Source organism: Lacerta agilis, chromosome 4 (assembly GCF_009819535.1).
Source record: "Lacerta agilis isolate rLacAgi1 chromosome 4, rLacAgi1.pri, whole genome shotgun sequence".
In the NCBI taxonomy this organism is placed as follows: Eukaryota; Metazoa; Chordata; class Lepidosauria; order Squamata; family Lacertidae; genus Lacerta; species Lacerta agilis.
This window is the reverse complement of record NC_046315.1, coordinates 70091767-70104717: the sequence shown is the minus strand read 5'-3', so window position 1 is coordinate 70104717 and position 12951 is coordinate 70091767. Positions and strand designations below refer to the sequence as shown.

The window sequence follows — 12951 nt, the reverse complement described above, 5'->3', positions numbered from 1 at the left end:
GGCTTTCTAACACTCCTTCCCCAGGAGCCCAAGGCTTTGCCTTCTTCCTCTTGTTGCTCTGCCCTCATCATTTCTCTCCATGTTCTGGGAGACCGGGGAGTGGGGAGCTGGTCGCAACAGGAGGGGGAGAATCCCCGTTTTCTTCCACAGCCTCTCCAGCCTCATCTCGCTCACTAAGCCTCTCCTGTTCCCGATACCTCTGACCACTTGTCCCACCACCAGCTCACTAGGTCTGAGCCTTCCTCCCTTGGGGGTTCCTTCCTCCCAGCGGGTGCCTCCCACCACTCCTCTTCATCCAGCCAGTCTTATGACGTCAGCATTCTGAATGATTTCCATATCTACCCAAAAGAATGGAAGTCCATGTTCTGATATCCTCTAAAACCACAGAGCCTAAGGCTTGCCGATCAGAGGGCCGGTGGTTCGAATCCCCGTGACGGGGTGAGCTCCCGTTGCTCGGTCCCTGCTCCTGCCAGCCTAGCAGTTCAAAAGCACGTCAAAGTCATAGCTCCAGTTACAGGTGGGTAGCCGTGTTGGTCTGCCATAGTCAAAACAAAGTAAAATAAAATATTCTTTCCAGTAGCACCTTAGAGACCAACTAAGTTTGTTCTTGGTATGAGCTTCCGTGTGCATGCACACTTCTTCAGGTATCTGAAGAAGTGTGTATGCACACGAAAGCTCATACCAAGAACAAACTTAGTTGGTCTCTAAGGTGTGCTACTGGAAAGTCATAGCTGTCAACTTTTCCTTTTTTTTGCAGGAAATTCCCTTATTCCAGCACCGTTTCCCAATGCAAAAAAAAGGAAGGTTGACAGCGCTGGAGTCAAAGTGCAAGTAGATAAATAGGTACCGCTCTGGCGGGAAGGTAAACGGCGTTTCCATGTGCTACTCTGGTTCGCCAGAAGCGGCTTAGTCATGCTGGCCACATGACTCAGAAGTTGTACACCGGCTCCCTTGGCCAGTAAAGTGAGCTGAGCGCCGCAACCCCAGAGTCGTCCGCAACTGGACCTAATGGTCAGGGGGTCCCTTTACCTTTAAATACTTACTGCACTCAGGTGTTCCTACAGTCACAAATATACCAACAGCAACATCTCACATAGCATTTATTGGAATATATCAGAGTATGTATTGCTTCTACCACATTTCAGAAATAGAGGAGCACTGCCGTGTGCGTCCAATTCCCCCCCCCCCCCCGGTAGCTAAAGAAAACGCTTTTGTTAACTGAACGGGGGAAACACACTGACCTCATAAACCTGGGGAGTCGTTAAGCAACGCGCTATCAAGCCGCACCAACTTGGAAGAGTCGTAACGAGCGGAGGGCCACTGTGTGTGAGAATGGGCTTGAGGTAACTTTTAATGCGTTGTTAAGAAAAAGAAACACGCCTTGGTAAAAAGGATTAAAAAAAAAATACTTCTACCCCGATTCATCACGGCCGTATTCATTTTAAAGCAATGCATGCCATTATTTCAAAGCTGCCTGGTCAGGGGGCTTAGAGGCAGCCAGCAATTTCATGCAGAAAAAGCTGGACACGGCACCTGGGCATGTCCTTTCCACTGTTGCAACGTGCAGATCAGGGCGCTGTGTTGTGCAACACTAGTCTGTTCCTGGCACTGGCAAGCATTAGTCTCACTCTTCATATGCCCTGAAGAACGAGACAGTGTGTCATGGTCTGCGTTGCGACACTGGCTTCATGAAGCCATCAGAGGAAGGCTATTTCCAGATTCCGTTCCGCATATGAAGATGATCATGTGACTGGGGAAGGTTAGGGAGAAGGTGACGGGTAAAAAGGTTGGGATCGGGAAAGCTACCTCGTGGTTACCCAAATTCTTTCAGGCTGGCTGGCCTTCTGGGAAGTAATTTTTTTCTTGATGCTGGGCTCTGGCAATTTCCCCCTCCCTCCATTTCTCGGGGTTTCCTATTGCTGGGAACTGCTGCTGGTTAGGCCATTTGTGAGTTAAGTGGTGCCTTCGTTTCATGGAATCATTGAGTTGGAAGGGACCCTGTGCGTTATCTAGTCCCAACTCAGCACCACACTCTAACCAACTGAGCTATTTGCCCATTGCTCTTGCTGCAGCACTCTCATCCTAGCTGTCCACTCTCATCCTAGAGACCAGCTATAATGAGCCAGCGGCTACCTATTGTTCGAAACGGTTTCTAACAGCTTGAAAAGGATACTTGTGGTCAAAGCTGTACCACAGCCTGAAGATCCAAACACTTTCCTGTTTCGTCCGGTTCCTTCTTTCGGCATCTGGACCCTCCTGTCAAGAAGAAGAAGAAGAAGACCAGTTTTATATATAGAAATACAAAGAGGTGAGCCCTTTGGCACAGCAGTTCTTGAGCTTCACTGAGTAATGGCCAGTGAGTCAAGCAAGAACAGCTTCACCCCCAAGTGGAAGAGATGGTGGCCACGGCCATACGGACCTACACGAAGGAGGAACAGATATAGGACGTTTCTCTACTGGGCATTAGCTCTGTCCCTTATGCTCCCTTCATGCTATGTTACCATACCAAGCCTACACATGTCCCCGATCACATGTTATATGCCAACCTGCATTGTAACATATGTACCCAGAGGTGCAATATTTGTTATCTATCTTGGGCTCAGAATCATGGTGCTCTCGGAGGATACAGCACTGCATTTTAACTATCAAACCTAAATCTGAATGCCATACCTCCCCATTTGGTCTGGGCTTGCCCCTAATTGACCTGAGCATTGTTTCGTTTTCTTAAGTATCCCCCAGTGTCGTCCAAAATCCTAGCAGTAGAGAAAAACCAAAGACTCCACATCCTTTTTGCTACTTGTGAGTCTCTTCTATATAGGCATTTTCTATGCCCCTTTAGTAACCAAGAAGAAACTGGTTTGAATGAACTTTTGCTCTGATTTTCATGTGATAAAAGAAAGTAATAAGAGACCTTATGGACTTTGGTCTCTTGCATGCAATTAGCACTCATGATTTGTCCAAGTACGATTCCAGCATCTCATTAACCTATTGAGAAAGGTAGCTACTCACTCCTTGAAGGACTTGAAAGCTGTCGTTAGTGGGTGGCGGGTCTTGATCTGGATCAACTCCCACTCTGCCAAAAAACAAAACAAACAACATCAATGGGAAGATGCAGAATACTGTGTGCTTAGGTGAACTTGAAACGCCCTTTAAACTGAGCTTGACGCCATTGTAAAAGGGTGGCTTAACACTTTGTTTGCGGTGCAAGAAGTTTCAGAAAGATTATTGTAATCTACAGGATTCCAGGCAGCCACTGTCACACCAAGCCCCATCACACCAACTACTGCAAGTTAAACACTGCTGCCAGACTTCAAAACTCTGGGTAAGGAATCACTTTATAAAGCTGCAATACCATTTTATTTTGGAGAGAGAGAATGCTGATTGTCATGTCCAATAGGTTGGAGCATCACATCAGCTTGTTTTCCTTATGTGATGTAACAGGTAGATCACAATTCCTCTGTTATGTTATGATGGGTATCAGTTCACGACATATTTATTTTCTTGCATTTATATCACGTGTTTCTTCTGACATAAAACCATATCTATATCTATATATCTATCTCCCAGGCACTGACCAGACCCAGATCTGCTTAGTTTCAGCAAGATGTATTTAAGCTTCATCTGCCCCCTTTTTCCGGCCAGTGAGACAATGGGACATTGGTATAAAATCAGGGTTTCCCAAACTTGGGTCTCCAGCTGTTTTTGGACTACATAAAACTCCCATCATCCCTAGCTAGCAGGGCAAGTGGTCAGGGATGATGGGAACTGTAGCCCAAAAACATCTGGTTTGCGACAGTTTTGAAGGTTCAGATACTTTGGGTGAAAGGAGCCGCAGGGCAGAAGCAGAGAGTTAAGACCCCGTTGTTTAGAAACCCAAGAAGAGATCAGTTCACGGAAGGTTGCAAGAGAGCAGACCACAAGGAAGTTGTTTTTCAAAACAGCACAAAGTTTTAAAGCATGGAAAGACAAAGCCATCAGTGACCGAGCAGAAGAAGAAGAGAAGAAGAGTTTGGATTTGATATCCCGCTTTTCACTACCCGAAGGAGTCTCAAAGCAGCTAACATTCTCCTTTCCCTTCCTCCCCCACAACAAACACTCAGTTAGGCGAGTGGGGCTGAGAGACTTCAAAGAAGTGTGACTAGCCCAAGGTCACCCAGCAGCTGCATGTGGAAGAGCGGGGACGCGAACCCGGTTCCCCAGATTACGAGTCTACCGCTCTTAACCACTACACCACACTGGCTCTCCACACTGGCAGAACACAGCAAATCAAAGTACAGGGCAAATATGGTGTCAGTTGCCCTGCTGGATATGTTCAATCAACCACATGTCCCAGAAGGACAGAATAGGACAGTTACAGTTCTTGATTTCTCCAACTGAAGGTTCTCAAGTGGCAGTCCCAAAAGAGAGTAGCTTTTATATAAAGAACACAAAGAGGTTACCCCTTTGGCACAGCAATTGCCAGTGAGTCAAGCAAGAACAGCTACACCCCCTGCAAGTCCCAAATGAAGATGGTAGTCTTAACTTTCGTTTTCTTAAGTACAGTCAGTACTGGTCCATAGAGGACTGGATGCTCCCATACTGCATTTGGAGGAAAGAGGCAAGGGTACGCACTCGCTAAAATCACTACGGCAAGCTCCTCATGTTGATGCTTTTCTTAGCGTACCCAATAGAGTAAAATCCCTTCAAACCACAGTTTGTATTTCCAAAAAGAAAATGGGAAAGCCCCCACTTTTGCACATGGTCACCTCTCCTATTTCCCCCCTACTTCCCATAATTCTTTCGTTGCCTGAAGAAGTATATTTTCAACTTACTTTCACATCCCTTTCCATTATGCAACTGCTATTTCTAGGAAGCACATGACTACAGTACCTTGTTACAACAGCTTCGCCGGCTACCAGTCTGTTTCTGGGGGCAACTCAAAGTACTGGTAAGGAACTACAAAGCCCTTCAAGACTTGGGACTAGTCTACTTGGTTATAAATATGGTCATCTCCCCACACCAGCCTGTCCAGGTTTTCAGGTGTTCGAGAGAAACTCCTTTTCCTGTCCCACCAAAACTTGACGCATACTTGGTGGACGCCAAATAAAGGTGCTTCTTGGTGGCAGCTTCCAAACTCTAGAACTGCTTCCCAAGCAAAACCCATCTAACCCCTCTTCAGATGACCTTCTGCTCACAAAAATCTGCCTTGGAAGGTTGAGGAAATCTCCACAACAGCAGAGGAGGGCAGCAGAGGAAAAGCAGGGATTGGTAAAAATCACTATATCTTGTTCTTACAACAGGAACCTCCACCTTCCACAAACAGAAGGAGATCCTCCATTCATGGAAGGGGAACGCTGCAGCCAACCCTTTTACAGTGGTACCTCGGGTTACAGATGCTTCAGGTTACATACGCTTCAGGTTACATACTCCGCTAACCCAGAAATAACGCTTCAGGTTAAGAACTTTGCTTCAGGATAAGAACAGAAATCGTGCTCTGGCAGCGCAGCGGCAGCAGGAGGCCCCATCAGCTAAAGTGGTGCTTCAGGTTAAGAACAGTTTCAGGTTAAGAACGGACCTCCGGAACGAATTAAGTACGTAACCAGAGGTACCACTGTCCTTTTAGGTGCCTGGTAAATGCAAATTTAAATAACAATTCCCTCCCCATGTTTGTCCTTTGAAAATGGAAGTCGGTATTGCATCACATACCAGCTAAATACCACCCTAACTAGATCTTCCAAAAACCTTTATAGTATAATCTTATGCACCGACTCCTCAGTGCGTAATGACTCAGGGCTGCAATACCTCAAGGACTGCCTCTCCTCGTATGAACTGACCCAGACCCTGCAGTCATCATTTGAGGCCCTTCTTCATGTGCCTCGTCCAAGAGAGGTCCAGAGGGTGGCAACATGAGAACGGGCCTTTTCTGTGGTGGCTCCCCATTCGTGGAATGCTCTCCCCAGGGAGGCCCATCTGGCACCTTTGTTACATATATTCAGGCACCAAGCAAAAACATTCCTCTTCTCCCTGGCCTTGGCTAATTAAACAACCTATGGCCTTTTAAACTGTAGGGGGGTATTGTTTTTGTTTGGTACCATGTTATGTATTGTTGTGTTTTTATATTGTAATAATAATAATAATAATAATAATAATAATTAAAGCCTATTGAGTTCAATTTTAAGTAAAAAACAAAACAAGCTGGTTGCAGTCCAGTATGACATTCATACAAAAAAATCTCTTAATGCAAATATTTGCATTTGCTTAGAATTGATATTCCGAAAGAATGTTATTAGAACAGTTACTAGGTAAGTCAACCATTATGGGCATCTTTTGTGTACACTGTGCTTAAGAAACAAATGTCAATTTTTCCAGATCAGACTGGCTTGCTTTAATATGCTATTATGAAGGATGAAATTATTGGGGCTTCACAAGAACAGCACAGCAAAAGGTATTAATCCAGAAAGTTCTGATTTAGCCAAAGTATGCACCACAATTTCCATCTGAATTGCAAGACTTCCCTAGAATGCATGTTTACATTCTAAATCTTTGCACTCCTTTTAACTCATAGGTAAGAAAGAGACTGTAGATAACAGCTACTGCATTCTTTCAACCCACATGAAGCAAGGTTTGCAGAAAATCCAGGAATCCTGCAGCATTAAGAGGCAAGGCATGCAACAGCAGACAGAGAGTACATACACCTTAGGTTAGAAAGATGAAGAAAGCCAAGCGTCAGGTAAAGCTCATTACCAATGGAACTATTATTTGTCACCTGAAGTACAGCCAGCGGCTTTCATTCATCTCTTCCACCGATGGAACATGTTCGCCAACTCTAGTACAGCACAAGAATGGAATTTATTTAATTATAGATTTTTACCCTGCCTTCCACCCCACCCCACTCCACCCCACAAGTTTCTTAGGGCAGCTTTATGCACGCACGCACGCACACACACACACACACACACACACACCCAACCATAATACTAAAATGTTAAAAAAAAACAACCGTTATTAAAACCAGAAGAGAAATGCTAGTGTGATACCAGTTCCATCATTCTTGCGGAAATAATAAATGTTTTAGGCATACGCAGCAGGCAACACTCCAGGGTGCAACAACAAATATGCTCTCTCTCTCTCTCATTACCACTCAAACAAGCCCCTCCCCAGGGCCTCAGCACATCTGCAAACACAAACATAAAAAATACAAGTGTTATACACTTAAAAGGAAAGCCAGAAAGTAAGGAAAATGCAGCAAACCAGATGCCTATGGCTGCAATTCCTATATTCTACAGCAGGCATAGGCAAACTCCGGCCCTCCAATGTTTGGGACTACAATTCCCATCATCCCTGACCACTGATCCCGTTAGCTAGGGATGGTGGGAATTGTAGTCCCAAACATCTGGAGGGCCGGAGTTTGCCTATGACTGTTCTACAGTCTTCGTAGGTTCCTCTTCACTCAAGCCATCTGCTTGTAACTCCTTCCCTCCTGACTCTTCCCTCAGTGCTTCTCTGCCAATTTATGTGGAACACAAGTCTTCTCCTTCCACCTCCTCCTTATTTTCCTGGTTGCAATCTCCTTTCTTGACTCCTGCGCGTTCTCTCAAATGCCCTTTGCTTCTCCCCCCACCCCCATTTGTCTCTCCCACTCCCCTCAGGGTCCTCTCTTTCTCGGGTTTCTGCTCCCTTCCTGTGCTTGTAAACCCCAACTCTGATTTTCCAGTTTAACTTCCCCATTACTGCTCAGTACTGCCACGTGACCATAACTTAGTGGCCAAACAAGGTGGGAAAAAAACAAACCACAAAGAAAATGCAATACTGTATATATCTATATAGACATATGCCCTAACCTTCCTGCTGGTTAAACTGACACATTCAGAAACTGACGCTTCCTGGGGAAGAAAGTTCAACTAGATGGCTGAAGATTCTAAGAATGTTCTGATAAGCAGAACTAGATTCTGCTAATGTATCTTCTTACATTCTAGGATCCCCATGCTCATTATGGATGGACTAGATTTCGATGTGAACTGGCACAGACAGACCATGGCAGCCAGGTCATATAGTTTCAAATGCTGGTGTATAGCGTTGCTCGGTCCCTGCTCCTGCCAACCTAGCAGTTCGAAAGCATGAAGTGCAAGTAGATAAATAGGTACCGCTCCGGCGGGAAGGTAAACAGCGTTTCTGTGCGCAGCTCTGGTTTGCCAGAAGCGGCTTAGTCATGCTGGCCACACGACCTGGAAGCTGTACGCCGGCTCCCTCGGCCAGTAAAGCGAGATGAGCACCGCAACCCCAGAGTCGTCCGTGACTGGACCTAATGTTCAGGGGTCCCTTTACCCTTTACTTAAACACAATAGGAGTTTCTTAGTAACTGATAACTAATAAGGACTTGAGAGTATAGTGTCATCAAGAAAGGCAGAGAAAGGGTGCAACTGCCCTTCTTCGCATTCCTTGACCCCAAAGTGTCCTAGTTGTGTATTGTGCTGCAGCTCCCCTGACCTCTTACGGTATATGTGAAGGGAAGTATTTGGCTCACGCATAAATGCAGAAGAGAGACTGAAACCCTTGTGTTTGTGGGACTTGGATTCAGTTAGTTGCACAAGCAGAAGCTTGGCATGTGCAATTGCCTCAAAACAGCAAAACGAACCCAAATAAACAGGCAAAACACGGTTTAGAACGACTTGCCAGCTTCCCCCTCCAAGGGCTCAGCACTCCAGTCTCCAGCTGCAGTGGCCTTCAAAGAAGCAGTGCCCGTGGCCAATGAGCATGAAGAATCATAGAATTGTAGTCCAACGCCTGCAATGCAGGAGTCTTTTGCCCAATGTGGGGCTCAAACCCACGACACTGAGATTAAGGGTCTCATGCGCTGTTTTTGGAGTTCCCCAGCCTCTATGGGTTTCCCCACCCCCCCTCTTTTAAAAAACTGACCTTCTGCAAACCTTGGAGTTTCCTCAACATTACTGATACACCCCTCCGTGTGTGCGTGGGGGGTGCTGCTGCTGTTTTGACTACATAAGCAATGGAATTCACAGTGTAAACATTGAAAATGGATCCAGTTACAGGTGGGTAGCCGTGTTGGTCTGCCATAGTCAAAACAAAATCGAAAATTCTTTCTAGTAGCACCTTAGAGACCAACTGAGTTTGTTCCTGGTATGAGCTTTCGTGTGCATGCACACTTGTGCATGCACACGAAAGCTCATACCAGGAACAAACTCAGTTGGTCTCTAAGGTGCTACTAGAAAGAATTTTCGATTTTGTATTGAAAATGGAGGAAATTATAGACACTTCAAATGTATCCATTTCCTTTCCATGCATACCCCAATGTGTGTGTCCCCCCCTCTAAAAAGACCAAACATATGATAGATGCTTAAGGCAACTGCTTGTTTCCAAAAGCAACCATTTTAAAAACGAACGTTCATTTTCATTAGGTCATAATGAACACCAAAATTTAGCTGCAGTTTAGTTTAATTTCTTCTGAGAACTACCAGGGAAACTAGCTTAGTCAGCTGTTTTCTGCAGAAGAAAACGCTGCCAGTGGTTTTTTGGTTTCCTGGCTCAAGCCCCTTCTCTCTGAAGATGGGTGAACTGCAAAAGGTTTTGAAGACAACTGGATTTTAAGCTCTCCTATTCATGCATTATTTAAAATGTAACTGCACTCACTGCATACAGACTAGTGGGTCACAACGGAGTTATAACCTCGTTACAGATAGCCATGTCACAATAGCCCCTTGATCTCATGCATTTATTCAGCAGCTGGGATAGCTCAGTCGGTAGAGCATAAGACTCTTAATCTCAGGGTTGAGGGTTCGAGCCCCATGTTGGGCAAAAGCTTCCTGCATCGCAGGGGGTTTGGACTAGATGACTTTCCTGGTCCTTTCCAACTCTACAATTCTATGATTCTAAGTCCCACAGAGTTCAAACTACCAAGCGTGGGTAGGATTGTACCAGTGCATTGGCAATATCTCTCCTGGAAGTGCTATCTGTAGTTTCCATATTTGTTCTTGCTAGCGATAGTTTGAAACAGACACTGCACCTTCAGCCAGACATAATTCTTCCAGCAAACATTACAGTACCCCAGCGTTGGGGGACCTGCTGTCCAACTCCCATCAGTCTCAGCCAGCACACCCAATGGTCAGGGATGATGAGAGTTTAGTCCAACAGCATCGAAAGGGCTACAGGTTGCTTACCTCTGCAGCAAACTGCCGGGCATGCGAAGTCAAGACCAACCTTCCAATTCCTACTGTACAGAATCCTGAGCATCTAATCCTCAGCTATCAGCTTCTATCCCACCCACTGTCTTACAATGTACAGAGAGACATTTTCTGCAGCAGGATCTCGATGGAACAACCAACTTTCTTTCGCATGGTGTTCTAATGTTGCATACGACTGCCATCTCCTGGACTGAAGGCTTCATCTCATGCAGCCTCATCTGCACTTTGCATTTAAAGCATTGTTATACCACTTTTAAACAGCCACGCCTTCCTGCAAAGAACCCTGGGAACTGTAGTTTGTCAAGGGTACTGAGAGTTATTAAAAGATAAAGGGACCCCTGACCATTAGGTCCAGTCGTGTCTGACTCTGGGGTTGTGGCGTTCATCTCGCGTTACTGGCTGAGGGAGCCGCCGTACAGCTTCCGGGTCATATGGCCAGCATGACTAATCCGCTTCTGGCGAACCAGAGCAGCGCACGGAAACACCGTTTACCTTCCCGCCCAAGTGGTACCTATTTATCTACTTGCACTTTGACGTGCTTTCGAACTGCTAGGTGGGCAGGAGCTGGGACTGAGCAACGGGAGCTCCCCGCCAGGATAGTTTTATGATCAATCCCTCTTGTAGCTCCGTGAGAAGAAAAGGGGGGTCTCCTAATAACTCACAGCAGCCTTAACAAGCTACATTCTTTGCAGGAAAGCATGGCTGTTTAAAAGTGGTGTGATAATGCAGATGGGGGCTTGCAATTATTTTTTCTGCTGCTCTAAGGTCAAATTTAGCACACTGAGATTAGCAGACCTACCCGGTAATCAAAAGGAAGACACGTTACACTGAACTGTTTCTAGAGTTCCAGAATGCTCACCCAATATTGAAGCACATTCCCTTGGCTGTGGCACAAACAAAAGGACTGTGACACTGTTTCCAGGAAGGGTACCAATATTAAGTTTGAAATCAGTGGCCCAGCCTCTCACTCCTTCAATTCAGCACAGCGATCAATCCTGACTTAAATATTTCCTTTTTTTTTTTTTTATAAGAATTTATTGACATTTTTACTTATAACAACATACAACCTTAACCACACCTACATTTATACACATACAAAACAAATACAATTACACATCTATTACAAAAATTGCCATGATTTTTCTTCTTAATTAGACATCTCAAAAAAAAAATTTCTTTTTCCAATCTTGACAGTTGACTTCCCCTGCCTTTTCACCTTCGAGTTTATATCCATAATCTACTTTTTAACCTCTTCATTTAAAAAATTAAACTTAATTATATATATAAAGTAAAACATTCATCTTAATCTTCATCTTAATCTTAATCGTCTTAATCTATAAACTTAAACCACTTAAATTGACTTTATTTATACTACATCCTCATCAATCCTCACAAATCGTCCTCATCAAATCTATCTCTTCTATCCTTTGAACTGCTGCTAATAACATAAAAACTTGAAATATCTCTTTTCATGTTCAAACAAATAATAAAACAAACTATTGTTGACAGTGTTCACCCTCCAATTTCAAAATACCATAACAGATTGCTTTAGATTTTACTTAATACTTCACCCCACACCCCCTCTGTCCATTCTTCTTCTCCTGATGGCATCAGCACTGAACTTCCATGCAACTTCCCTCTCCCAACGTCCACAGATCCAGGCACAGTCCAAAGCTCTCCTTGCCACGAGCTCCGAGGTATCCAACTCTCCCTCTCTCAGCTTCTCCGGTTCTTTGTAGCATTCCTTTTCTTCTTGTAAATACCTTAATTCTCTGTCCCTGGCCCCCGAGCTCACACCTCGGGGACTGGATATAGCAAATCTTGACATCGCCTTGGGACTGCCACCCCCAACAAGCGAATTTCTTCTCCGAAGTAGCTCATTCATTTCTTCCCATCTTTCCATCCATCCTCTCAGCTCTTTGACAAGATTTTCTTCCAAAGTGTCAAAAGTTTTGTTAGCCTCCTCTGTGGGCAGTTGGTTCCATTTCAGACCCCCACACAAGACTTTAACTTTTCTGTAAATTAGTTCCACCTTCAAGGCAGTGAGCCTTTGTTCATCTGTTAGTCCAGAGTTCAATACCAGTTCAAGGACGAAACCCAGCATACTGGCAGAGGAGGAGGAAGTGGGTATCATATTTCTTCTCCTGTCTCTTTGTTCGTCGCCATTTTCCTAAGCTGGAGCGCAAACACCGCAACTTTAAATAGAGATATTTTCCGCTAGTTAGCTTCCCAAGAAAAAAGTTTGCCAGTCTCATGTATCGATTTTAGATACTTTATAACCAGTTCTGTGGCAGCAATCCCTCAAATTGGTTAATTTCTTAGGCTCGAAGGGAGGGAGGCAGGCTGCCTTTCTCCTTCCCCCCGGATCGTTCCAAAAACACGATTTCTGCCAAGATTATTTACTCACGACCACCGGGTTCCTTTAGCTCCATTCTTCACAGGTAGAACTTAGACGCTCACCGCGAGCTTTGCCGCCGCATTTGCATCCCGGTTGGGGCATATCCCCGTAAGCCCGGCTCCGTTGTCCCTTCACCCCCACTCCCCTTTTACAGGGGGGCAGGGGAAGGGTTCGGAGCCTCCGCGGGCGCAGCCGGGGAGCCCAGGGTGCGGGACGCTCTTCCCGCACCCCAACCGGAGCCGCGCGCTGCGGTAGCGCGGCTCCTAACCCCCGGGATGGACAAGGCGCTTCAGACCCGAAGCAGCCTTCGACCACCCGGCGATGGCGTCGCCGCCGGAAGTCGACTTAAATATTTCCTATTCAGCATGCTAGGAG

General features: G+C 45.4%; 1 protein-coding gene across 3 annotated transcripts in view; it reads right to left on the bottom strand.

Annotated features, from left to right (window-relative positions):
- The window catches only part of SLC9A7 (solute carrier family 9 member A7), a 55391-nt gene that overhangs the window by 4887 nt on the left and 37553 nt on the right, over nucleotides 1-12951 (bottom strand). For 2 of the 3 annotated variants that reach the window (XM_033147504.1, XM_033147506.1), the window contains 4 exons: nucleotides 6746-6805; nucleotides 3010-3073; nucleotides 2174-2256; nucleotides 1242-1347 (listed from right to left, as the gene is read on the bottom strand). In XM_033147504.1, the coding sequence (XP_033003395.1) occupies nucleotides 1242-1347; nucleotides 2174-2256; nucleotides 3010-3073; nucleotides 6746-6805 (313 nt within the window). The remainder of the gene's footprint in view (nucleotides 1-1241; nucleotides 1348-2173; nucleotides 2257-3009; nucleotides 3074-6745; nucleotides 6806-12951) is intronic. The other variant, XM_033147505.1, reaches the window with a different exon arrangement.